At 43.3% G+C, this 27816-nt stretch overlaps 1 protein-coding gene across 1 annotated transcript in view; it reads left to right on the top strand.

The window, feature by feature from the left end:
• The window catches only part of PIWIL1 (piwi like RNA-mediated gene silencing 1), a 245590-nt gene that overhangs the window by 163619 nt on the left and 54155 nt on the right, over positions 1–27816 (top strand). Inside the window, 2 exon segments of the mRNA XM_029571500.1 lie at positions 4483–4555; positions 17070–17270. Coding sequence (XP_029427360.1) covers positions 4483–4555; positions 17070–17270 — 274 coding nt within the window.

Raw genomic sequence — 27816 nt, forward strand, 5'->3', positions numbered from 1 at the left:
AGCCTTTCCTCATAGGGGAGCTGTTCCATCCCCTTTATCATTTTGGTTGCCCTTCTCTGTACCTTCTCCATTGCAACTATATCTTTTTTGAGATACGGCAACCAGAATTGTACACAGTATTCAAGGTGTGGTCTCACCATGGAGCGATATAGAGGCATTATGACATTTTCCGTTTTATTAACCATTCCCTTCCTAATAATTCCTAACATTCTATTTGCTCTTTTGACTGCTGCAGCACACTGAGCCGACAATTTCAATGTATTATCTACTATGACGCCTAGATCTCTTTCTTGGATGGTAGCTCCTAATATGGAACCTAACATCGTGTAACTACAGCAAGGGTTATTTTTCCCTATATGTAACACCTTGCACTTGTCCACATTAAATGGGAGAGATACCACAAGACTGGAGAAGAGCGATTTGTGGTCCTGTTTCATAAGAACGGCAGCAGAGAGGAAGCTGGAAACTACAGGCGGTTAGCTTCAGCTCTGTGGTGAGAAAATTAATGGAGATACTGCTAAGGAAAGGATAGCAAACTATCTACAATCCAGTGGGTTGCTGGACGTGAGGCAGCATCAATTCACAAGAACGTCCTGTCGGACAAATCAAAATTTTTTTTATTGGGTGTTCTAGAGAACTGGATCAACGAAGAGTGCTTGATGTGATTTACCTAGATTTCAGCAAAGCTTTTGATACAGTCCTGCATAGGAGGTGCATGAATAAAATGAGAAACTTGGGAGTGGGCGACAGAGTGGTGAAGTAGATTTTCCCAATGGTTGACTTTTTGAATAAGTTGATAAATATACTGTCCATCTGCGTCAGGAAAGAAAAGGACCCAGAACAAATGTCTTCTGGATTTTCAACCTCCAGCCAATTCTGTGGCTATTGCAGTTCACAAGCTTCTTCATTACCTCCAGTTAAGGATGTGTTTCTTAACCAGTTATCAGTCTACAATAGGGCTCTGCCTGGTATTTCATGACTTGTTTGAATTTCCTGAGGAGTCTTTTTATGGAGGACTGTTGAATGCCTTCTGAAAATCCAAATACACTATATCACCCAAATCAAATGAATTACTCTCTGAATGCAGAACAGCTCCAACTCCTTCAAAAAGAGCTGTCAGTCCTCTTTGCAGTGAATGCAGTGGAGCCAGTCTTAATAACAAAAAGAGATACATGATTCTACACCAAATATTCATTTTTTAGTTCCTTCAGTACCCTGGGATGCATACCATCTGGTCCAGGTAATTTGCTACTCCTTTAGTTTGTCAATCTGGCCTACTACATCTTCCAGGTTCACAGTGATTTGGTTCAGTTCATCTGATTCATCACCCTTGAAAACCATCTCCGGAACTGGTATCTCCCCAACATCCTCATTAGTAAACACGGAAGCAAAGAATTCATTTAGTCTTTCTGCAATGGCTTTATCTTCCCTAAGAGCCCTTTTAAACCCCTCTGTCATTTAACGGTCTAGCCGACTCCCTCACAGGTTTCTTGCTTCGGTTATATTTTAAAAAGTTTTTATTATGAGTTTTTGCCTCTAGGGCCAACTTCATTTCAAATTCTCTCTTCGCCTGTCTTATCAATGTTTTACACTTAACTTGGCAATGCTTATGCTTTATCTTATTTTCTTCAGATGGATCCTTCCAATTTTTGAAGGATTTTTTTTGGCTAAAATAGCCTCTTTCACCTCACCTTTTAACCATTTGAAACATGCTCAACATCCAGTTGCTGATTCCTCCTGCTCCATGGGATAGTTCTCGCACAAATAATGAAATCACCATTCCAGCCTCTATCCATAGATCTAATGTTAACTTCTTGGAAGGTTTTGTTTTTGATAGTTGTAATTTCTGCCCACAAAGTAAGCAAGTTGCAAGCACTAGTCTCATACTCTCAGTATACCCAAATTTTAAACAGGGTAGTTTTGAAAACTTACCCTAAATATCTGCCAATGGTGGGGTCTCACTTTCTTTCATCTAATTCATTGTATTGCCAACATTTTTCCCAATACCACATACCAATAAAGACAAATAGGCTCTTCATTACTTTGCAGAAGAGCTTTATTGTTTTTGGTGAAAATAGTGTCTTCACAACTATTTGTCTCTTTCAACCCAGTCAAACGTTCTATATGGATTTCTGATTGCATTTTATGGTTAAAATCAATTGTGACAATAGCCTTAAAATAAGGTAGCAACCCATCAGGTTAGTGCTACTTTAGCTTTCTTAATTCATCTTCTCTCTGCTTCCATAGAATATATCTGCAAAGCTGCTATGTGATCTTCTCTCCATAATTCATTACTCATTATTGCCTAGAAAAGGCCTCACATCAAGAAAGACGTTTTGGACTAGCCATTCTCAAAAACTTATTTAACTAATTCCTTCAGCTATCCCTATCAAAGTATAGGTTCCACTGCTAATATAATACTTGCGTGCAGTCCTCTGTATCTCTGTAAGGTGACAGCCTTGCTGTCCAATCAGATCTGAAAGGAATTCTAGCCAATTGATATCAACTTGCTGATATTGCAGTGTATCCCTCTGATTAAGGCTCATTCATATCCAGTGAGATATCTGGAATGCCAATTAGATATCTATGAACTGATTAACTAATGAAAGAGGTCTGGCACCAGTCACTTAAGCCAGATACAGACTATGGTAAGCTTATGACTACATGCAAATCCATCAGTACAGAAATTTAAACCTAAGAAGTGCTGGGAGCACTAGACATCACTAAGGGTCCTGTCAGCACAGAGGCATTCCCTGCTAAAGAATTTGATTTGGCTAGACTTCTGAAGCAGCTAAACATCAACTGGTATAAATCTTGGACGGGGGTTAGATATTTTTGCTGAGCCTCACCGGGTGGCAACTTTAGGTAGTATGCTTTGTTAATAAATTACCATTTGGGAGCCTGGGATGTAGATGTGTCCACTATGGTTTGGTTCATTCATACATTACAATTGTAGGTAATTTAGCCTGGAGATTAATTTGGGGCAATAAAAATCAAGGATTTTGAGATTAGGTTTCAGATTTGTGTTCCCTGCATTTATTTACCTTAAGTTTAGAATGGCATATTCTTTAGGAATAGAAGGGAAAATTTAATGGGCAATGACTGGATGAACTAATGAAGATGAGCCATTTCCAAACAAAATTAAGAAAGGAGATTTGTGTATACACCTAATAAAGTAAGAGGAAGAATTGATAATTTTTAAACTCGCAGAATGTCATTTATACTGGTACCTATTGTTCAGTGAGAGAGGAAGTGCAGATTCTGCTGTGTTCAGTGACATTACTAGCTTTGCTTGCTTGTACTGAAATAATTAAACAGGAAAATAGTTAAGTGTGACTTTATATTATATTTATTTTTAGGAAATCACTAATAAAATGTCTGTCTATGCCTATTAGTGTAGCTTTCTAAGATTGTATTTGGGATAATAAGATGGGTATCCTAGAATTTTTTTCCCTAATATTTTACAATTACTATCCTGCATTTCCCCAGAGAGAAAAATGTGCTTATCCATAAGAAGTGTCCTCCATAGATGTCAAATCAGCTTCATAACACCACCCTCTATCCCTGTATAGTTGAAGGTTAGCTTGCTGTAGACTGAGGAGACTGGTGTGGCAGCTGCATTGGGAGCATGCACACACATTCGGAAAAGCCATTTTGATTTTTCTGAACTCTGAGAGAGCTTTTCCATCTTGGCACCATCGGATGATGTCAGATACTTGTGTGACTGATTTGTCCTGCTTTCCTTAGATAACACCTATTACATATAAGTAACTTTGCTTTCTTTCCTGGTTCTTTTAGGTTGCAAGAAATAGGTACTACCCTGAAAATCTATTTTGGCAATGTAGTGAGATCTTAAAATTTAATTTTTAAAGTATAAACTTGTAGTAAGCAGCTCAGACTTTAAATACTTTCTGTTAAATGCTGATTTGTTGTGGTAGGCAGTCGCAGAATTCAAGCAATAGTACTATCAAAATCATTAATGGTTAACATTCTTTGTGAAACTAAAACTGACATAAAATTGATTAGCATTTCTGAACCTTTCTGCATTTGGAACCGCCACATACATACATAAATGCTCTCCTTCATGGTTGGTTTATGTTTTTACTTTTCATTTGTTCTTTTTGTCGCTCTTGCCGTTAGTATTCTTATTTTAGCCTTAGTCTCTCCCTAATCCTTTCTTTTTACCTTTCTTCACTTCTAATTTGCTCATAACCTTCCTGCCCCATTTGACCTTTTTCTTTTCTTGTCTGGTCATCTTTTCCAGGGTAGTAGTGGAACTGACTCTTAATTTGGGATGTAGACCCAATCAGTAAAACACAAGATTCTCCCACCTTCAGTGCCCTTTTCTTCCTGCAATATCTGCTGTCTTAAAAACTGCAGTGCATTTTAACCATACAATTTTAGATTGAATTGCATTTCACTAACATTGTACTTACTTGGATATGATTGTTTAAGCTTAATGTACTTTTTTCTCCCCCCCAGGATTGAAGTGGATGATAGAACAGAAGCATATTTGAGAGCATTACAGCAAAGAGTTACATCAGATGTTCAGTTAGTACGTATTGTATTTTAGCATATATAAATAGAGGTTTAACTGTCCTATTATTTTTCAGTTGTTAGATAACTTTTTTTCCTTCTGGAGAATTAACTCTTTACCTTATTCTATCTGACCAGCTAGATCTATAGGTTATGCTTCCCTATAAGCAGATGGAGGTAAAGAACAAACTTTTATGCTGACATCGTTGTCTTCTGTATCATGTAGTGCAGCAGGGGAATTCAAAAGCAGATCTGTCTCTAGCAGATAGTACGCTCCTAGGGCAATGGCCTGCTAGCCCTCACTCCTTTAGTAGAGCTGGGATTGAGCTGAGGGTTTTCTTGGGCGATGTCTGACTGCTCTTCCTGCTCTTGGGAAACTAGCTCCCTGTTGGGCCTGGGGTTCCTTTTGTCTGCTGTGGGAGCATATGTTGGAGCTGAATCCTTTTTTTGAGCAGCCCTGCATAGTTTGAGCCTTCTGGTGGTGCAACATAAAGTTTTGAAAAAAAAATAAGGAAAGAAGGGAAACACTGAGGCTCCAGCTGCGTAGGCTGCTTTATTTGGCAGGTTCCTTTGGCTCCTGCGGTAGTGATTCGGTTTTTGCAGGTTTGGCTGCGAGAAGAAGAAAATGGCAGTTGTGTTTGAATCAGAGTCAGAATTGAGAAGTCTGCCTTTTCTGCAGGGGTATGGAGGCCCTATGCATAGAGTTGCCAAGTTTGTCCTGGGAATGTTTTTCTGATCATGTTAGGGGGAATGTCCTGGAGGCCTGATGTAAGTTGGTTGAGGACAGAAGTGTTCTAGCAGCTCAGAGTCTTGGATGTGGTTGGTGGCCAAGTTTTCCATGCTGCTCTCTTCAGCAGGTGCAGCTGTGATTCGTTTGCACCATTCCTCTTCTAGATCTGTTTTCTGCACAAATCTTCAAGTGTTGGGCCTGTTGCTGTTTCTAGTTCAGTGGAGCAGGTTTTTACTTAAGCATTTTTGATTCTTCACCAGGCATTTTGCGCAATGAAAGGCCATGCAAGAGGAGGAGTCAGTTTCTTCTTCTGCTTATCCTCCCTGGGCCCTCCCTACATAGTAGGATCCAATGCAAGGAAGCCCTGGTTGGAGATGGAACGCGGGTCTTCTGTTAGGTCTCTACCCTTCCATAGCTCTCCAAGTATTTTGCTGGAAGAAGGAAGATTCGTGTGATCTTTGGATGAAGTGGAGGAGGGGAAGTTGACCTCTTCACTGGGAAAGGATTTTTCAATAAGCTGTTTAGGAAGGAAGAGCTCAGTGCTGTCATTTCCAGAGTAATAGTCCTTAAAGCTTTCAGGTAAAGGAGTCGGCTTTTCATAAATCCTGACTGGAATGAAGAAACCCCCTAAAGCTTTTCTGCGTCAACCATTTAGGGTATGATTACAGGTAAATGGGAGACTCCAGATAAGTCAGTGGTTGGAAAAGTGATGGCCAAGCTATATTCATTGTAGCAGGCAGAGAAGGATCATGTTTTCTGCATGCCCAAGGTGGATGCTCTGGTAGCTGCAGTCACTCTATCAGGACTGTCATCTTGGTGGAAGGGGATGACTTTGAAGGACCGTCAGGACAGAAAGATAGTCTCTTTCGAAGCAGTATGCGAAGGATATGTGGCTAGAACAGATATGCTGAATTCAGCAATTACCATCCTAAAACAAGGGAAGAGGAGTCGCAGCCCTTCTTCTTGGAGGTTGCTCAGTTGGAGTTTGGAGCAACCTTCTTGGTGGATACCTTCTGTGATCTTGTTCAAACTTTTCTAAACATGTGGCAAAGGTGGGTACTGCCTAAAGTTGCTGTGGCTGTGATTATTGTTAGCAGATTTAGTGTCCAAGGCGCATCTTCATAAGCAGTACTTTAAGGGATGCCTTCTATTCGGAGAGGAGCTGGAAAAGTTGGTGAAGAGCTTGGGAAAATCCAAGTGCCAAAGGCTCTCTGAGGACCAGTTCAGAGGTTCCTCATAAGGGAATTGTACTTGAAGTCTGTTCGGGATGCCGGGTAGAACATGGCAGGCTGTATCATACAAAGAAGACTACAGATGTCTCTTTACAATATAGAGGTGACAAAAGAGAGCCCATGAGGTCCTGAAGCCCCAGGAGTGCTCAGTGATAGTCAAGAGGTTCATCCTCTCTGCCTTCTGTGGGTGGTCAATTGTGACTGTTTTACAAGGCAAGTACTCACTTTACCGAGAATCAGTGGATTTTAGAGATAATTTAGTAAGTCTATGCCTTTGAATTGGCTTTTCCAATTTCAGATGCTTTTCTCTTCCCTCTGCAGATTGTCTACAAAGTAGATCATCATTCAGGCAATTTTAGATTGGTTGCTTCAGCTGAAAGTAGTAATTCCATTGCCTGTTTCAAGGTTGGGGAAAGGTCAATACTCCATTAATGTTATAGTTTCAAAGAAGGAAGATACTATCTGACCAATTTTGATTTTAAAACATCAACAGGGCACCAGAAGTCCACAAAATGTCAATAGGCAAAGCTCATGGTGGATCTCAAGGATCTGTCATCAGAGTATATTGCAGGTGTCATCAATGTTCTGGCAGATTGCTTGAGCAGGCATATGCTAGATCCAGAAGAATGGGAACTGGCCAAATAGGCATTTGCTCAAATTCTAAGCAGTTGGGATCTTTCTCCGTAGGGTCTGGTTGTGACCCGACAGAATGACAAATCTGAGGTTTTTCATTCATAAGAGAGATGGGATGCAAGGATTTGAACACCTTGCCACAAACCTAACAAATTGTCATCTGGCGTGCATTTTCTCTGTGGCCTCTGATGGGGCGAATGCTTAAAACGTTTTGGACCATCCTGGTCTGGCTCTGTATTGGGCCAGGCATCCTCGATAAGCAGATCTTATCAGGTTCAGCATGGGGGAGCTGCTCAGATTCTATCTGGTCAAGGATTTGCTTTACCAGGGTCTGGCATTTATGGAAGACCCCTTTTTATTCTGTCATATAGCTTGGTCCCTGGTAAGATGAGGTTACTCTAGGGCAGTGATTGCAGTATTGCTAAAAGCAAGAAAGAGCTCCATGTCCCTGGCCTGTGTCAGGGGTTGGAAAAACTTTGCTTGATTCCAAGATAAAGGTATCTCTCTGTTTAAAGTTCACTTGTCTTCAATCTTTGCTTTCCTTCAAGAAAGTTTGGACAGTGGCCCTGAATTCTTAGCGATCAGATGGTGACACTGTTCCTTTATAGAGAACAGATATAGAAGACTTTTTTGGCTTCATACCTTGATGCAAATTTTCTTCAGGGGAATGAAGCATGTTCAACCTACTGTTGGTTCCTCTCTGGGACCTGAATTTGATCCTTAAAACCTTATCACTTTCCCCTTTGAACCTCTGAAAAGGGCTTCTTTTAAAGGATCTGTTTCTGAAGATGAGGTTCCTAGTAGATATCCATTCTGTTAGAAACATTTTGGAACTTCAGGCACTGTCATGTTGGAATCCCTACATGATGGTTTCAAAGGAAAAGGTTATAATTCATCTGGTTCCCTTCTAATTGCCTAAGATGGCTTTGGATTTTCATCTAAATTACCTAGTTCCATTTCCTCATTTAGGTCTTTAGAGTGTGATGTTTTTATGAAGGATTTGAACTTCTTGAATGTTCATAGGGTGCTGTTGCATTACTGGAAAATCACAAATCCTTTTTAAAAGTTGGACAGGCTGTTTCTCCTTTGCAGAGGCACTTGTAAGAGGGTGGTGGTGTCCGTGGTGTCCATCACTAAGTGTATTAAGATGGTCACTTCTGCCTATATAGAGAATGGTCTGCAGGTTCTGGAGGGTCTAAGGGCTTATTGTATTAGAACACAAACTTCATGGGCAAAATACCATATATTTTGCCAAATGAGACTTGTAAGGTGGCATCTTGGGCCTCCTTGTACAGATTTAAGCATTACAGATTAGACCTTCAGGATAAGGGAGATGCAGTTTTTGGAAGTAGTGTTCTCAGGATGACCTTGATGTCCTTCGACCCGGTTTAATTGCTGCTTGGGCATGACCCGTGTGTCTGGACTGGTCTGACAGGGCAATAAGGAAAGTGAAATTTAAGCTTATTTTTTAAATTTCCTGTTCTTTAGTTTGTCAGACCTGTCCAGATTGCATCTGAAACCAAGGAGAATCTGTCCCAAAAGCCGGTTATCTGTCAAAATGGCAAAGAAAGATGAAGGATTTTTTGTAATATGTGTTGTGTATCTTGACTAAAATTTTTGTTGTTGGAGAAAGGAAAGTTTGCTTCTGCTGCACTATTGGGCCAATACAGTAAAGACGCGTAAGAGAGAGTGCGGCAGTGCCGGGCGCACCCTCATTTGCTGCACGCATATTTTGGTTCACATACCGCTCAATTCAGTATTCAAATTAGACGCAAATCCAAGTGGCGTCCAAAGTGCGTCAATGAAGTGGTAGGCATGCGCAATCCATCTTACTGTATACAGCGGTATACAGCGCCTATACAGTATCCAGGGTGTGCTGGTACCTGTCATTTGAAATGTCATTCTACCAGGTAAGTGGATGGTTCTTTCCTATAGACCCCGCTGCCTTGAGCGCCCAGCTGGACGTCCAAGCTGGACGTCCGAGGTCGCGGCTTGGATGTCCAGCCGGGCGCTCAAGGCAGCGGGAAGGTCCAAGAATGTCTGGGTGGGTCCGCTCTCCCTGCACGGAGTCACCTGGTAGGGGAGCTGGAACTTGTGCAGCGTGGCTGATCCTCTGACGGGATGGGGGGTGGTGGCGGCTGCTCCGGCCGGGGCGGCGACTTGTGCTGGCATGCGTCCCCGAAGTTGGGTGGGTTGGGCTCCTCCGGCAACCCAGAGCCCAGCAGGGAGGCGCGGGGCGAGGACAGCGGCTGGAGATGCTGGAGCGTGGGCTCAGCATGCAGGGGTTGCCGGATGTCCGAAGTCATGGCTTGGACGTACAGCCGGGCGCTCAAGGCAGCAGGAAGCTGACTGAACACCACATTAATGCCAGGGTCAGGGTAGGCGGTAAATATGCAGGTTAAAGACGCGGCAAATAAGCTGGTTAAAAAGGCGATAAGCTGGGCACACGTTACTGTATCGGAGAGAATAGCTAAATCTATCATTAACATATATACATGCGGCGGGCGGAGACGGATATGCGTCCATTTCGGCAAGCGGTAAGGACGCGTAAAACTGGATACTGAATCGCGGGTTCGCCTTATGCGTCCAAATTGTGCGTCCAAAGCGGGTTAGAAAGAGGGTAACCGCGGCCGCGCTTTTCTGTATCAGCCCGTTTGTCTTTGTTTTGGAATATGTTTTTTCCTGGTTTAAAGAAAAAAAAAAAAAGAAAGTTTGATGGATTTGCAAGTTGTTTTCTTATTGCAAGAATCGACTGTTTCTTAGCATCGAGTCAGATGAATCCAGAACAAGCAGGTTATGCACCTCTACCAGCAGATGGAGTCAGAGCAAACTGACATCACAGTATGTATACCCATTGCAGTGACATCAGCCTGCCAGTATTCTCCAACTTCAGCAGATGGTGGACTTGCTTTTCCCTACTTGGGAATGCTTCATTTTGAAAAAGCAGAATTAAGTATATTACGTTTGCCTTGCTCTCCTGTTGTGATACTAAAAGGTCCCTCCCACAGTTGAGAATTCCTGAGATGATATCCATGGTCCCTCAGATGAGTGCCTTGGTTTCATGGCTGGTTTTTCTGCCAGCATGGACTTAGCTGCTTAAGTGGCTGAAAGGCAGCAAGTGTAAGAAGCAGAGTGTGATGGTGGCAGCATATGCCCTCTCCTCTCACAGCTGGAGACCATCTCTGTACTTAGGTAAGACTGAGCTCAGGAAAGTTTTAAAAATATATATATTTACAGAAATGTAAAAGGAGGCTTTTGTAGAGTAGGGCTTCTTCCTTTTTCCCAGTTTCCGTGCTTGGTGCGCTGCACCGCTGTTTGTCACTCTCCGTGGGAGGTTGAGGGATGCGAGTCTGGCGGGTTGAGCAGCCTCTGTAGGCTATGTCTCGCTCTGAGGCTTTTTCTCTGCGCGTCGCATGGTAGGCCACATCAGCATTTCACGTGCTTTCTTAGGCTGTCCTCTACAGGATTGTTGATTCGCGTGTGCATCTAGCTATGAGTCCAAATTGTACATTCAGTTTTTGGATGCTTAGTTGGGCTTTGTATTATGTGTGTCTGTTAAGCAGCGCCTTAAGTGGCCGCACGCTTACCTGTATGCACAGGTTGTATTGTGCACTTAAATTGTTTTACTTGGGACGCCTAAGTTTTGGATGCCTAAGTGTCAGATGCCTCATTTTTGGACGCTTAGGTTGGGCACCTAGTATTTTTGGACATTCAAAAAAAAGAAAAAGCTAGACGTACACCTCTGGCCACCGCTCAAGCACACTGTCTGCCATAATGGCACCTATGACTAAAAAACCTAAGCTCCTTTCTCTTTGCGCAGCCTGTCATGTTTGGGCATCTCAGCCAGGGGTGCCTGCTAACTTTTACCAGCGCTGTTTGGAGGCTCAGGGAAAATTGCCTTTCTCTGATTTCTCTAAGCCTGGTTCTTCCCAGCTGGATATAGGCCTGGGTACAGACTGTTCAGGTGGGGCGCTTGATTTTGGAACTCCCCTAACTGGTTCCTCAGCAGAGGACGGTTGCTTCAGTGAATACGCCTCAAGTACCTTCTAGATTGGGTGCTTCTGCCTTTTCTGTGGGTAGAGTGTTTTTTCCTCAGGGATTGCAATCCTTTCTCCAGGCGCAATCTTCAGCCCTCTCTATTTTATTTATTTATTTAAAATTTTTATATACCGACATTCGTTAAGCAAACATCACATCGGTTTCCATGTAACATAAAACTGGCCAACAGGGCTTTACAATGAAACTGATAAGGGAACTGGGAGGTGGTAAGAGAGGGGAAACAAAATGGGAAATACTGTACAAATATATAAGCGTAATAACATGTTTAGATATAAGCAATAAAAATTATATACAAGTATTATATATAAGTAAATTGTTTACAATGAAAAAGTTCTGGGTTTGGGGGGAGAGGAGAGGGGCAGGGGAGGGGTTTGGAGAGAATGAGTAACAAGCAGGGGGGTTCATGTGTAGGCTCGTGCGAAAAGCCAAGTCTTGAGATTTTGTCTAAATTTTTTGGGGCAGGTTTCATGGCGTAGATGGGTGGGGATAGAGTTCCATAGGGAGGGTCCAGCTAGGGAAAGCGCACGTTGTTTGGTGGTTGTTAGGTGGTAAAGTTTGGGAGATGGAGTGTGAATATTTGCTGTGTAGGGTGTTCTGGTGGGTGTGGAGGGGAGACGGATATGTAGACTGTCTGAGAACCAGAGCATATCAGGATTGTGGACGGCTTTATGTATGAGGGTGAGGGTTTTAAACTGGATTCTGGCAGTGATGGGAAGCCAATGTAGTTGTTTGAGGACAGGTGTGATGTGTTCTTTTCTGCGGGAGCCGGTTAATATACGTGCAGCTGCATTTTGCAGTAGTTGAAGGGGGGCAAGGCTGTTTTTTGAGGGTGTGAAGTTTGTAATAGCAGTCTTTGATGGTGGATGAGATAAATTTCTGTAGGCTGAATTGGGGGTCAAGTGTGACACCTAGGTCTCTAACAATTTGGGAAAAAGTGGGTAGAGAGGGGGGAGAATTGGTTGCAAGTGTAGGTAATGAATTGATGGATTGAGGAGAGATGATCATGAGTTCTGTTTTGTTGGGGTTTAGGGCTAGGTTGAGCTGAGTGAGGAGACAGTTGATGGATGTGAGGGCGCTGTCCCATCTTTTTAGGGCATTGGAGATGGAATCTGAAATAGGTATAAGAACCTGTACGTCGTCTGCGTAGACAAAGTGTGGAAGACTGAGATTTGAAAGCAGCTGGCAAAGGGGGAGGAGGTATATATTAAAGAGTGTGGATGATAAAGAGGAGCCTTGAGGGATGACCCTTGTGATGTCGATTGGTTCGGATTCATGGTTTTCTATTTTTACCTTGTATTGTCTGTCACTTATGTATGATTTGAACCAGCGTAGTGGAGTCCCAGAGATGCCAATGTCAGCTAGCCTATCGAGTAGCATAGTATGGTTGATGGTATCGAAAGCTGCTGAGATGTCTAATAGAGCTAGGATGTATGTTTGACCTCTCTAATACTCCCAGAGCAGAGTCGCAGGTAGGAACCTTGCCGGGACCTATTAAGCACCAGAGAACTGCTAGAGCGGCAGTGGGACTTCGCGATGGAGGTCCGGATGGCGTGGATGATGATGCTGATCTTGACTCCCTTGAGGATGTTGAAATTCCTTCAGGATTAGAACCTTATAGAACTATGCTACACTTCTTTCATAAAGATGAACTGCCAACTCTGGTTTCCCAGACCTTGAAAATACTCTTAGTTCCTGGGGCAGATGCTGTGACTGAGCCGAAGAAAAATTCCATTTTGGTTTCCTTGCGTAAGGCCTCTTGTTTTTTCCCCCATGATAGAAGCCATTCAAGAATTAATTAATCTTGAGTGGGTTGCCCCAGAGGAAAATTTCAAAGGGGGTCTGGTTTTGAAAGGCCTGTGCCCTCTGGAACCAATGGCAAGAGAGTGTTTACGTTTTCCGAAGGTAAATGCACTTGTGTGTACATCTCCAAGTGGACCACTATTCCCGTGGAAGGAGGAGCAGCCTTGAAGGATGCTCATGATAGGATTGAGACTCTCCTTCAGCAAGCATTTGATGAAGTGGCTGTGTTCTTGCAGATTGCTGCTTCTTGTTCTCTGGTGCCTCAATCTTGTTTGCTTCTCTCCCAGGAGGTTGATGACTTGGGTGAACGCCAGGACAGTTATAGAGCCAGCTGCTGCTTGTTTGGCAGATGCAGGCTGTGATTTGATCCGCTCTTCAGCCAGAGGAGTGGCTTCCATAGTAGCAACCAGGTGTCAATTATGACCGAGAAATGGGTCTGCCGATGCGACCTCCAAGGCTAACCTTACCAAATTGCCCTTTAAAGGCTCGCTATTATTTGGGAGTGATTTGGAAAAACTGGCCAATAAGTGGGGCGAATCTCTGGTTCCTCGTTTGCCAGAGGATAAGAAGCAGACAACCATGCTCTTTTAACATGAGAGATCATACTAGAGGAATTCTCGACCCTCCCAATAAAGGTTTTCTGACCCACCCCGGGAAGAGGAGAGGGAGGCACTTTTCTCTCATCTATCAGAGGTGGGTTGAGATCACATCGGATCAATGGGTTCTGGACGTGATATGAGAAAGATATGCACTGAAGTTTCACAGTTTTCCTCAGGGACGTGTTCATGGTGTCTCCCTGTCACTCGCCACAGGAGAAGCAGGCAGTGGAAACTACATTGGCAAGGCTCCTCAGTCTGAGGGCTGTGGTTCCAGTGCCCACATCTCAAGAAAATACAGGTCTATATTCCATTTATTTCATTGTTCCCAAGAAGGAGGGCTCCTTTCATACCATCCTGGATCTCAAAGGTGTCAACCGTTATCTGCAGGTGACACATTTTCACATGGAAACATTGTGCTCAGTAATGATGACTGTACAGTCGGGGGAATTTCTGACTTCTTTGGATCTGTCCGAGGCGTACCTTCATAGCCCCATCCGACCAGAGCATAAATGCTTTCTGAGGTTCGCAGTTTTGGGATGCCATTGTCAGTTTTGGGCCCTGCCCTTTGGTCTGGCCACAGCCCCAAGGACCTTTTCTTAAGGTAATGGTGGTTGTGGTGGCAGAATTGAGAAGAGATGGGATCCTTGTACACCCTATTTGGACAACTGGCTGATTCAAGCCAAGACTCTGGAAGAGAGCTGCAGAGTGACCCGCATGGTGATCTCCCTGTTGTGGGAGCTCGGCTGGGTGATGAACCTGGCCAAGAGCAGTCTTCAGCCTGCTCAGTCATTGGAATACCTCAGGGTTTGGTTCTATACGAAGCAGGGTAAGGTTTTCCTGCAGGAAGTATGCATTCAGAAGTTGATAACACAGCTCCATCTGTTGAACACTCTGCGCCCAACCGTATGGTCCTACCTGCAAGTTCTTGACTTAATGGCAGTGACCCTGGAAGTGGTCCCATGGGCGAGGGCTCATATGCGTCCTCTTCGGTGCTCCCTGCTGTCTCTGTGGAACCCACAGTCTCAGGACCATTCGATTCGGCTCCTCCTGCTGATGGAAGTCTCCCAATTTCAGTGGTGACCATGGGCGGATCATCTAAGAAAGGTAGTTTCCCTAGCACCACCGGACTGGCTAGTACTGACAACAGATGCAAGCCTCCTTGGTTGGGAAGCTCACTGTCAGGAGCTTACGGCACAAGGGCACTAGAATGCAGAAGAGTCTCTGGTACATCATCTGGAAGCCAGGGCTGTCCGGTTGGCATTTTTTCAGTTCAGTGACAGGCTGCAGGGTTGATTGGTCCAGATAATGTCGGACAATGCAACGACTGTGACTTAAATCAATCAGAGGGAGGAACCAAGAGCCAGAAAGTGTCACAGGAAATATATCAGATAATCTCTGCCTCACACATAGCAGGAAGACAATGTAACAGCAGACTTTCTAAGCAAGGAGAGTCTGGACCCAGGAGAATGGGCTTTGGTCAGACAAGGCGTTTCAGCTGATTCTGGATCGCTGGGGTACCCCTTTTCGAACCTCCTGGCGACTTCTCACAATCCAAAAGTTCCGTGATTCTGCAGTCTCAGGAGAGATCCGAAGTCGCATCAATGCCCTAGTGCGGGAATGACCAGAAGACAAGTTGCTGTATGCCTTTCCTTCATGCCCCATGTTGGGCAGATTGATCCAAAGGATCGAGCACCACAGAGGCATGGTGCTCTTGGTTGCTCCAGATTGGCCCAGGAGGCCAAGGTATGTGGATTTGCAGGGACTCCTGGGAACTCACCCCTTCAACTTCCAGCACACAGGAACCTGCTAAATAAGGGTCCAGTTCTTCACAAAGATCCCTACTCTATTTTGTCTTACGATATGACCCTTGAGAGGGCTTAATTGCTGAAACATGGATACTTGCTAGCAGTGATTTCCACTTTGCTTAGAGCTAGAAAGTTCTCCACGTCCTTGGTATATGTGTGAATTTGGCGCGAGTGTTTGAGGCCTGGTGTGAGGATCGAGGTACTCTTCCTCATTGGGCTAAGATCCTGCTCATTTTGGAATTTTTGCAGAATGGATTGAATGAAGGGTTTGCCCTTAAAGGTATAAGTAGCGGCTCTTGTCTGTAGTGGCCAGGTGAATGATGGTTCCTTGTCGGCTCATCCTGATGTGGCCCATTTCCTGAAAGGGATGAAACATTTTCGTCCTCCCTTGCGGTTTTCAGTACCTTTATGGAGTCTAAATTTGGTCTTGGATTTCTTAGCAAGTCCTACATTTAGACTGATGCATAACCTGTACTTGCGGTTACTGACCTTGAAAATGGTGTTTCTTGTGGCAATTAGTTCAGTGCAGAGAATTTCCGAGCTGCAGGCCTTGTCTTGCCGGGAGCCCTTCCTCCGGGTGACTCCAAGGGCGATACAGCTGCATACTGTTGCTTTTTTACCGAAGGTGCTGCCACATAAGTGCACTTATGTGGCGGCACTAAGGGGTGCACAAAGGGGCAGGCCCCTTGGTCGCGCTCCCATGGTGCGCGACGCCTGCAGTCGAGGCCTAGAATTTAAGGTAAGGTGGCTGGAAGCAGCATCGTCGGGAGCGTCAGTGGGGTGGGGGTGGGGGGGTGGTCCTCTCGTGGCCTTGCCTGTTGCTTGTCTCGCGGTCGGGGCAGTCGTGGCGGGCCGATGCTGAGCTCCTGACCCTGATGGGTCTGCACCGGCCGCGCAGAGCTTGGAGGTCGATGGCGGTCGCCGGGATTCATCTGACTAGATGCTAAGAAATGGTAAATTATTTCTTGCCTGATGATTTCCTTTTCTCTTGGACAGTCAGATGAAATCCAGCTTCCCTCCCTTGACTGCCAAATGATTGTATTGTGGTTCTCTTGTGTGACTTTGTGTTACAGATTACTGGTGTTAGTCCAGTCCCTAGACTAGTGTTAACGTTTCTTGTGTGAGCTCAGTGCTTCCTGTTGGCTATGTATTGACATGGCTATCTGTTTTTAATCATGTTTTTTGCTAGACCACAGTTTGCTTTTGAAGAAAATACTAGCAGACTGTTGTCACTGCAGGGGTATATGTACTGTGATATCAGTTTGCTCCATCTTCATCTACTGGTAGAGGTGCACAACCCACTTGTTCTGGATTCATCTGACTGTCCTAAAGAAAATGAAATTATCAAGAGTAGTAATTTCTCAATATATTTTGTTGCAGAAGGGGACTTTATAGAGGAAGAGGATGACAAGTTTTTCTGCCTCCACCTGCTGGTATTTTTAGGCCTGATTAACTCTGGCAAAATTGTCCCCCGGTCATCATTCTGAAATAATTTGCTTAATTGTAGTGACATTATAAATTGTATGCTATGAGTAAATTTGTGTGCAGTAAAAAAAAAATGTCTTCAAAGCTTTTAGTGGTTGGATGTGTCTGATCATTAAGATTTTTTTGGCATGATATAGTTGACAACTTTTCTCAGCAGATTTAACTACTTCATTTCTTTCTTTCTTAAAAGGTGGTTTGCATTTTGTCAAGTAACCGCAAAGATAAGTATGATGCAATCAAGAAATACTTGTGCACAGACTGCCCTACTCCAAGTCAGTGTGTACTTTCTCGCACCTTGAACAAGCCCCAAACTTTAATGGCAATTGCTACAAAGATTGCTTTACAGATCAACTGTAAAATGGGAGGAGAACTCTGGAGTGTTGAAATACCTGTAAGAATTTTCTCTTTATAGTACTAGTCTTGTACCATTTTTTACTTTTTTTCCTAGCTTTCTTCTGTGTATCCTTTTATTTTAAAGTGCAGCTGTAGATGGTCCTAAGTTCAGATGAACTCATTTGACCATTTTCATTTTTCTTTTTTTTTATTTGCCAGAAGTGAGATGTTAGATTTAATCATGAGATTGTTGATTGCACCTCAAGGTTGCAAGCTTTACAAAACCCTGTACCGGAATCCTGTTATACAGGGTGGCCCATGGAAAAGTAGCTGGCCTCTAATACCAGTGCCGAGGGCAGGCTGCTTTTCCATGGGCCACCCTGTAGAATTCCATATATAGTTATCAATGATGACGTTGCCATGGATTAGATTCTGTTACCTATAAAATAGGCATTAACGTTTAAAAAAAAAAAAAAAAAGTTCAAGCCTCAGTAATGTCATTTATTGCAGTGATTTGCTCTTGGGTCTACCAGGGAAGAGTTTACAACTTAAGGTGTTGAGTGTGGAAACAAGAATGATTCCTCTGCATTTAAGCAGGCCAAATCACACCAGTGGGTTATGCATCCTACCAATAGATAGAGACTGAGTAAAGCTGACTTGCTGATGTCACTGACATAAATATTCATGCCAATATCAGGCTGCCAGTATTTCTCAGTCTCCAGCAGATAGTGGGCATGCATCTCCCTTGTGGGAGTTGATTGTGATAAAATAATCGATTTATATATATATATATCTCATTATATATTTATATATATATATATATAATCAGAAAATATATTAGGAGAAGATTGACACATCGTTTAAAGCTCATGAGGTGACACTCATTAGAAAGTTTATGTCCCCTCTTATTTTCCTGACTGGGTCCTCCTTCCCTCTGCGTTTACCTCTGTCTCTTACCCCCTTTTCCCCTCACTTCTCTGGGGATTTAGTGTAGAGTGGAGGCGGCTCGGGCTTGGTGGGTTTAGCAGCTTTTGGCTAGGCCCTGCTTCTCAGGCTTGGTTCAGTCAGCTATGTGTCAGGCCAGTGGTGTGTTGTTTTTTTTTTTCTCCTGCATGCTTAGGCGTTTGCGCGCATTTTCGCATGGGTATGTGTGCACGTAAGGCCGTGGCTTAGATTTGAACTCGTATTTCTGCGGGTATTCTCGGGCGCTGTTGGAGTATGTGCAGGAAGCCACTTAGAGCTGAGTGCAGAAAAACTGACACATGGGACAAAAAGTCTAAGCACCTTGCTATCTGTGAGGCTATCCATATAAGGGCAATCTAGCCATCACTCTCTTTGCACCTATGTTGGCACTGTTTAGATGCTCAAGGTAATTTGGCTACTACAGATTTTGCTGACATTGGGACATCCTCTTCCTGTGGTGGCTCCAGAGGGGAATGGGGCGGAAGGAAACACAATGGACAGTTCCCCTCCCCTTCTTCCCAATGGCAGAGGCATCCACAAGAGAGGGTTTGGGCCTGTGGACCCTGGTATAGCTCCAGCCTCCTTCTGGATGGAAGTTTTCCAGGGCCTGCAGGCTTTTCTGCAGGGGTGCCCAGTGGAGGCAAAGCAACTTACTAAGAAGGGATCACGTGTTCGGGTCTTCTACTTGTCAGCCACTGCTGGTAAATGTTGCAGGAAGTCTATCCTTGGAGATGTTTGGGGAATGTGGCTCGTATGTCAGATGACTTTGGGTACTTTGTTTTCTCCCCTCTAGAAGAGGGAGAAATTCCACCTGATTTGGAGCCACATCGGAATCTGTTTTTTTCACATAGATGAGTTGCCAAGCCTTTTGACTCAGCCTGAAGATGCTCGATGTGGATGGGGGTGACGCTATGGGCTAAAAGATCCCATATTAGTCACATTACGCAAAGCATCCTGTTTCTTTCCTCTCAACTGACCTTTAGTGGAATGCCCTGGGGCAAGTTTTAAAGGGGGGGTGGGTGCAGTTTAAGGGGGTTTGTATCCTTTGGATCTGAAGGCAAGGCTACAGTGCAATTCCCGAAGGTGGATACTTTAGTATGCTCTGTTACCAAGTGAACCACTGTACCAGTGGAAGGAAGGGCATCTCTAAAAGTTGCTCAGAATAGGAGGATTGAGGCTATCCTTAAACATGCCTTTGAGGCCATGTCAATGAATTTACAAATTGCTTCTTTTTGCTGGCTGGTGGCTCAGGCTGGTTTGTCTCTCTCAGAAGACACAAGGAGAGGGGTTCGATGGCTGCGAAATTGGTCAGCAGACACTATTTCCCAAGTGCAGTCTCAAAGATTACCCTTTAAGGTCTCTCTCGTATTTGGAAGTGAGTTGGAGAAGATGACAAATAGATGGGGTGAATGCAAGGTTCCTCGATTGCTAGAGGACAAGAAGGTGGCATTGCATCCTTTTGGGGCAAAGGGCTGCTCCAGGGATTCTTGTCTGTTTCACCCTTATAGAGGAGCAACTACTCAAAGGTTTTGTTCCTTCAGAAGATCAGTCCTTTCAGCCTAAGATGCCTTGTAAGCATGCGGGCTCTGGGGCCAGAGCACCTCTGTCTTCACAGTGGTGTGGGGGCTCACCTACTGGATCAGGAGGTGGGAGGGCATCTATCTGGCTTTTGTCAAAGGTGGACCCAGATTACGATGGACTAGTGAGTCCTGAAAGTGATTGCTTCAGGATTTAGGCAGGGTAGTGAACTTAGCCAAGAGTAGTTTATAGCTGTCTCAGTCACTAGAGTGTCTGCATGCAATTCAGTACGGAGCAGGGGCGGAGTCCCTTGGGCTACTGCGCACATGTAGCCCCTTCAGCGCACGTTGCTGACCCGGTGGAAGTTGCAGGAGTACACAGTGAGATTCCATTTGCATTGGAGGTGAGCGTCCAGTCGTGATGGTTACAAGTGGATCATCTCAGGAAAGGCGTTTCCTTGGAGACACCGGACTGGTTAGTGCTCAATGCAGATGCAAGCCTTCTAAGTTGGAAGGCTCACTGTCAAGAGTTGGTGGCACAAGGTCCATAGAATACCAAAAAATAGCTGTGGACTATCAATCAGCTGGAAGCACTTACAGTCTGATTAGCACACTTGTAGTTCGAACAGCTGGAAGCTCAAGTGGTAAAGATAATGTGGGACAACGCCACAACAGTGGCCTACATCAATCATCAAGGTGGAACTAGAAGCCCAGCAGATGTCTGGTAGAGGTAGGTGTGCTCATGGTGGGGGGCAGAACATCTCCAGGACATATCTGCCTCCCACACTGCCAGGAAGGACACTGTAATGGCCAACTTCCTCAGTAGGCAGGTCTTGGCCCCAGAAGAATGAGAGTTGGCAGACAAGGCCTTTCAACTCATAGTAATATGCTGGGGTCGCCCATACCTGGATTTACTCCAGCAACACGAAGATACCACAGTTCTTCAGTTGCAGCAGGGATCTGAGAGCGCTGGACATCGATGCTTTTGTTCAAGTCTAGCCATGGAGTAGGGTGTTTATATGCCTTCCTGCCAATGATAGGCAGGGACATTCGGAAGATTGCGAGTCAGACCAGAACTGTACATCTGGTGGTTCCAAATTGGTCCTAGAGGCAGTGTTATGCCGATCATCAGAGGCTACTGGTGGACAGTCCTCTCAGACTGCCACTCAGAAAGGATCTATTGAATCGGGCCCCATACTACATGACAATCCGGGTCTGTCTTGTCTTATGGTTTGGCCCTTGAGAGGACTCAGTTGCTGAAGCATGGTGATTATTCTGCAGTGATTTCCAGTTTACTCAGGGCCAGGCAACTTTCTACATCTCTAGCTTATATTAGAGTTTGGAGAATGTTCTAGAGCTGGTGTGAGGAGCAAAGTTATTATCCTATTAAAGTTAAAATTCCACTGATATTGGAATTTTTGCAGGAAGGTTTGCTTAAAGACTTGGCCTTTAAACAATCTGAAAATGCAGGTAGCAGCTCTTGCTTGCTATTCGGGGTCGGTCAACATCTTCCCATCAAGATGTTGCCAGGTTTTTGAAGGTAGTTAAGCATCTATAGCCTCCCTTGCGGCTACCGGTGCCCCTTTGGGACCTAAATTTGGTCTTTGTGGCTGCTTATCTTGAAAACAGTTTTTCTGGTAGCAATCTATTTGGCACGACTAGTCTCTGAGCTGCAAACTCTTTCTTACTGTCAGCTATTTCTACGAATGACTCCAGGGGTGGTACAGTTTAGAACTTTACCTACCTTTTTGCCGAAAGTGGTTTCTGAAATCAGTCTATTTCCCTTCCCGTGCTGGACAGGGATAGAGATGAGTATGATTATCATCTGTTGCATTCCTTTAACGTCAAGTGGCATCTGCTGCGGTACTTGAAGATTACTTGCTCCTTCAGGAACTCTGATCAACTGTTTGTGCTCCATGGTGGAGGTAAACAAGGAGAACTGGTGACTTGCGAAAAGTCATCACAGCTGCCTATGTGGATACAGATATATTTATTTATTTATTTATCAAGTTTTATATACCGTCGTTCGGTTTCGCCATCACAACGGTTTACAAAGTATCGATGTTTAACAGAGTGTTCAGAATTCACGTGCTTGTTAACATTGTTATCGTAGTCGTTATAAGCATAGTTCAGTTGTTAAACTCTACAGGTTAAATTATATGCTTTGTATTGGTTCTGCATGTTTATATGGGCTGGTAGGGATGGAAGTTGTAGCATAGAGTCATTGGGTGTTTTGGAAGGCTTTGGTGAACATCCACGTTTTTAGTTCTTTTTTGAAGGTTTTTAAATTTTGCTGTGTTCTCAGTTCAGTTGGGAGGATGTTCCAGAGTTCGGGACTTCCTAGGGAAATGGCTCTCTTCCGAGTTGAGGTAAGTTGTTTGTGGCGAGCAGCTGGGATTTTTAATAGACCTTTGTTAGCTGAACGGAGATTTCGGTTTGGGGTGTGGAGTTTTATGGATGCACTTAGCCAGTTTGTTTTTCATATTATTTTGTGTATTATGGATAGTATTTTATAGTCTATCCTATATTTTATTGGGAGCCAGTGTAGTGAAATGAGAGTTGGAGTAATGTGATCGTATTTTTTCATTCCTGTGAGTATTCTGGAGGCTGAATTCTGAAGGATTTGGAGAGGTCGTATGGTGGTGAGAGGTAAGTTGAATAGCAGGGAGTTGCAAAAATCCAGGTTGGAGAAGATGAGTAGTTGGAGGACTGTTCTGAAGTCATTTGGGGAAAGGAAAGGTTTTAGATGTCGTAGGGTTAGGAGTTTGTGATAACCGTCTTTGATTTTAGCGGAGATGTGGTTCTTGAAGGATAGTTCTTGTCGATTATGACTCCTAGGTTGTGGGCATGGGTGACAGGGGAGATTGCAGTCTTTTGATTCATTATGTTGAGTGGTGGTATGTGTGTGGGGTTGTTCTTTCTATCCAGCATGATTATTTCTGTCTTATCAATGTTTAGGATAAGTCTCATGTTGGTTAGTAGTTGCTTTATTTTCTTGAGATAATTGGCTGTTTTTTTGTAGGTGTCTTCCAGAGAGTTGTGTATTGAGATAAGTATTTGGATGTCATCAGCATATATGAAGTGAGTCAGTTTAACGTTTGAGAGGAAGTGGCATATCGGAAGAAGATAAATGTTGAAGAGTGTTGCCAATAGTGCGGAGCCTTGGGGAACTCCAGTGTCAAGGTTTATTTTCTTTGAGAGGGTGTTGTTGATTGACACTTGGTAGGTCCTTTGTGATAGGATGAGAACCATTGAAGGGTTTTTTCAGTTACACCAATTTCGGATAGACGGGTCAATCATTATTGAATGGTTTACCGTGTCGAAGGCTGCTGATAGGTCTAGTAGGACTAGAAGGTAGCTGTGGCCATTGTCAAATCCTTTGAGCACGGTGTCGTTTAAAGATAGGAGTAGTGAATTCAGTGTTTAGTTGTTTCCTGAAGCCGAATTGCGAGGGGAGTAGGATGTTGTTTCTTTTCAGGTGGTCACTGAGTTGGGAGTGGACGATTTTTTTCAATAATTTTGGCAATGAGTAGTAGGTTTGATTATGGGTTGGTAGTTTAGTGGGTTTTCTGGATCAAGGTTGGTCTTTTTCAGTATGGGTTTCATAATTGCTGATTTTAGGCAGTCAGAATAGTTTCTTTCTGTGAGGGATAAGTTTACGATGTCTGTTAACATTTTTGTTATTGATGGTTTGGCTTTGTCTGTATGGGTATGCTGTCGATAGGGTGCTTAGCTGGGTTCATTTTTTGGATATTTTGGATTTCCAGTGATGATACTGCATCAAAGTTGGGCCAGCTTGGTGTTTGATTTGCATTTTCTGGTCTTGCGTGTTGTTGAGATTGTTGTTTATGAGGTGTCTGATTTTTTCGTTAAAGAAATCTGCAAAGTCGTTGCTGGAGAGCTTGGAGGTTGGTGATGTCTGGTCATTGGAGGATTTGGTTAGGCAATGTACGATATTGAAAAGCATTCTTGGGTTGTGTTGGAATTTGTTTATTTTTTTGAGTAGAAGTCTTTTTTTGCGTTGTGGATAAGTTTTTTTGTAGTATGCTAAGTGTGATCTGAAGGCGTTCAGTAGTGTAGTTTTGTTGTTTCTCCAGGTTTTTTTCTTTTTTTCGGAGTTCGCGTTTGGCTGATCTGATGTTATCATTGTACCATTGGTTTTGGTGTTTTGGGTTTTTTATTGTTTTCTTTATCGTGGGGTTTATCTTGTCTGCTATTGTTTTAGTGATGTTGAGCCAGGATGAGTTGGCATTTTCTGCATTAGATAGGTCTATGTTTGTTAGTTCTGTTTGTAGATTCTCTTGAAGTGTCTCTATGTTGAAGGGTGGCTGGTAGGAGAAGGATCTAGGTGGGCTTTTTTCTGTTGTAAGTTTACAGTTGGAAGACAGGTTGGTGTAGATTAGAGAGGGGTCCGACCAGGGGATATTAGTGATATTTGTGTGGTAATTAGCCCATATATCAGTATTGATGAAGACGAGGTCCTAGTGTGTGACCTGCTTTGTGCGTTGGGCCTTTGATGATTTGACTTAGTCTCAGGGTTGATAGGGCGTCTGTTATTGTGTTGCATGTGGAAGAGTGGGGGAATGTGTCAACGTGTATGTTAAAGTCTCTTAAGATGATGATGGGTTTGTTGATAGTTTGTTCAAGAAGAATTCTATTAGTGGAGAGCAGTTTTGATCTAGTGAATTGGGGGGGGGGGGCAGTATACCAGACAGATTTGTAGTAAAGGTGAGTCGAATAGTGCAATTTCCAGTGGTAGGTGGGTGTTGGTTGGGAGTAGTTTTATCTATAGGTTATTTTTTACGATTAGCATTAGACCTTCTCCTTTCTTTTTTGGTTGGGGGTATTGAAAACGTTCTGTAGGTGGGGTTATTGATTTGGTTGATTAAGACTGGGTCAGTGTTTCTTATCCATGTTTCCGTGATGGCTATGAAATCTGGTTTGTGATCGTCAAGTAGGTCAGAGATGACGGGTATTTTCTTTACTATGGATTGTGCATTGAATAGAAGGCATGATAGTGCTATGTAACTGCTGTAGGTCTTAGTGTTGATGTGAGTGATATTTGAGTGTTGGTACTTATAATATTTCTTTGTTTTTTTTCTTGTTTCCTTCTGTGGGTTTTCCGAGCTATGATCTTTTCTGTGGCCGCTGCCGACCTTGAGGGACCTCAAAGGACGCCGTGGCTGGAGGGGCGCCTACCTCCCTTTGAGGTGGTTCCGGGGCTGGCGCTTCTGATGATGTTACCGGGGGGAGGGGGGGCGCTCTGGTGTCCCATTACCTAGACAGGTTAGAGTGCATTAAACTAGAGCTCAGGTGGTTTCATGGGCAGAGCTTTAGTTGGCTCCCATCAGAATTTGTCGAGTAACATCGTGGTCCTCCTTACACACTTTCTCCAAGCATTATTGCTTAGATGGGGCTTAGGAGGATGCAGCTTTCGCATGTGCAGTATTGACAGGACTACGGGCAGCTTCCTGACTTTCGGGAGTAGGTTTGGTACATCCTACTCATGTGGATTGGCCTGTCTGAGTGCAGAGGAAGGAGAAATTACTACTTACCTGATAATTTCCTTTCCTCTAAGGAAGGCAGGCCAATCCACACCCCACCCTGGGCTGCCTACTTGCTTTTAATACGTCTTTTATTGCAGACAATGAAGTGTTCGTTCTGTTTATTGGTTTGAAAGACTGGTAACTGACATAACCAGCACCTAAGATTATGGGGAGGAGTGGTCTAGTGATTAGAGCAGCGGACTTCGAACCAGGAGACCAGGGTTCAAGTACCACTGTCGCTCCTTGTGACCTTGGCCAAGTCACTTTACCCTCCATTGCCTTAGGTATAAATTTAGATTGTAAGCCCTCTAGGGATAGGAAAATACCTTCAGTACCTGAATGTTATCTACTTTGAAGTGCTGAAAAAGGTGTGAAAAGTGGAATATAAAATTCTAAATAAATTAAATAAAATAGTTCTTTTTTTGCTGATCTCAGTGTTTCCCAGTTGGTTGGAAGCATAGTTAATAGTCATATTCAAGTATAATCAGTTTGTCCACAGTTTGGCTTTTCTAGAGATACTGGTGGGCTGATGTCTGGGTAGGGCTATAGGTCAGTAACAGTGAGTCAGCTTTACTTCGTCTCCATATTCTGGTAGGAGTGCATGACCTCTGGTGTGAAGTGACCTGCATGCCTTAGATGAAAGGAAATTATCAGGTAAGTAGTAATTTCTCCTTTGCGGTCTGCATAGTGCAGCTCCTTCATTATCATTGATTACTGTTGAAAGAACAAGTGAAATTTTTAAAATCATGAATTTTATCAAAAGCTATGATCCCAAACAATGCATATAATTCGTCGTGTAAGTACACATTATGCTAGTTGTAAGCAGACCTCATATCGGGGCATACATATTCATTGCTAATTAGCAAAAGGTATACCGAAAATATAATCATAGGTCTTGTTGTATTTTTTTAGAATTATTTTTTGCTAAAGTGCAATAGTGCATAGTCCATAGTCCATATATGACCAATATTATGGTTATTACAAAAAGTATAACTTAGCTTGATAGGCAAAATGGAGGATCGCCAGAGACATGGTCATGAGTTCTTACAACCGGGAAGCCCGACACGGACCGTGTTTCGGCGGCAGTGGCCTTCGTCAAGGGCAATTAATATCTATGAACGCAAAAACAAGAATTAATAACAATATAGCAACAATGGTAACAACACATCCAACAGGTACAAGGCACTAACGTGAGATCGTAAAACGCAGCATATCTGAGTAGTACTGGTTGTCTTTTGTCCGGGGATCCATTTTCGCGCCGTTTTTTAAAGAAAATGATAGCCAATAGAAACCATCGCAGACCGGAAATGACGGACGTTGTTGATACTATGCAACCCGATGGCTTAAATGCTGCCATCGAGTGGTATTCGTTGCTATGACAATGTATCAACAACGTCCGTCATTTCCGGTCTGCGATGGTTTCTATTGGCTATCATTTTCTTTAAAAAACGGCGCGAAAATGGATCCCCGGACAAAAGACAACCAGTACTACTCAGATATGCTGCGTTTTACGATCTCACGTTAGTGCCTTGTACCTGTTGGATGTGTTGTTACCATTGTTGCTATATTGTTATTAATTCTTGTTTTTGCATTCATAGATATTAATTGTCCTTGACGAAGGCCACTGCCGCCGAAACACGGTCCGTGTCGGGCTTCCCGGTTGTAAGAACTCATGACCATGTCTCTGGCGATCCTCCATTTTGCCTATCAAGCTAAGTTATACTTTATGTAATAACCATAATATTGGTAATATATGGACTATGGACTATGCACTATTGCACTTTAGCAAAAAATAATTCTAAAAAAATATAACAAGACCTATGATTATATTTTCGGTATACCTTTTGCTAATTAGCAATGAATATGTATGCCCCGATATGAGGTCTGCTTACAACTAGCATAATGTGTACTTACACGACGAATTATATGCATTGTTTGGGATCATAGCTTTTGATAAAATTCCTGTTTTTCCTCGCTATTCCCTGCCTAGTACTTTTGCACTGAGGATTTAACAATTTACATTTTTAAAATCATGACACAGTCTAAAGTGTGAGGGCTTGGAGTATTTATGGTATCGGATTAAAAATTACATCCTAGGCCTTATTCTCCATTCCTCTCAGGATGCTGCTTTGCAGATTTCCCAAAGCTAGAAACGCATAGAATTGCTTTTTATAAAAGAGCTTTTTTGTAGCTGTGCTTGAACTATGGAATTCAGCTCCACTAGACATCAGATTAGAATGTAATTTTTTTATATTTATCAAAAAAGAAATGGCTGTCTTCAGATGGGTTAGTTAAAAGGGAGTAATTTCTGAGGGGGTATTCCCTATATGGGGGCTGAACTGATGATGATTGGTTAGGAAAGGAGGTGGTTTTGGGTATATCAGTTCCTATGAAATGATTTGAGGGGTGTCTTATTTTAAATTATATTTTTTGTGCATTGTTCACCACCTTGGACAGGCTATGGTCTGATAAGGTGGTATATAAATAATAAATGAAATGAAATAAAATTTTGTTATGTTCCCCAGCAATCAGACCAATAGTCAGAAAATGTAGTAGACTAATAGCTTGGAAGTCAAAC

Source organism: Rhinatrema bivittatum, chromosome 11 (genome assembly GCF_901001135.1).
Source record: "Rhinatrema bivittatum chromosome 11, aRhiBiv1.1, whole genome shotgun sequence".
Taxonomy (NCBI): domain Eukaryota; kingdom Metazoa; phylum Chordata; class Amphibia; order Gymnophiona; family Rhinatrematidae; genus Rhinatrema; species Rhinatrema bivittatum.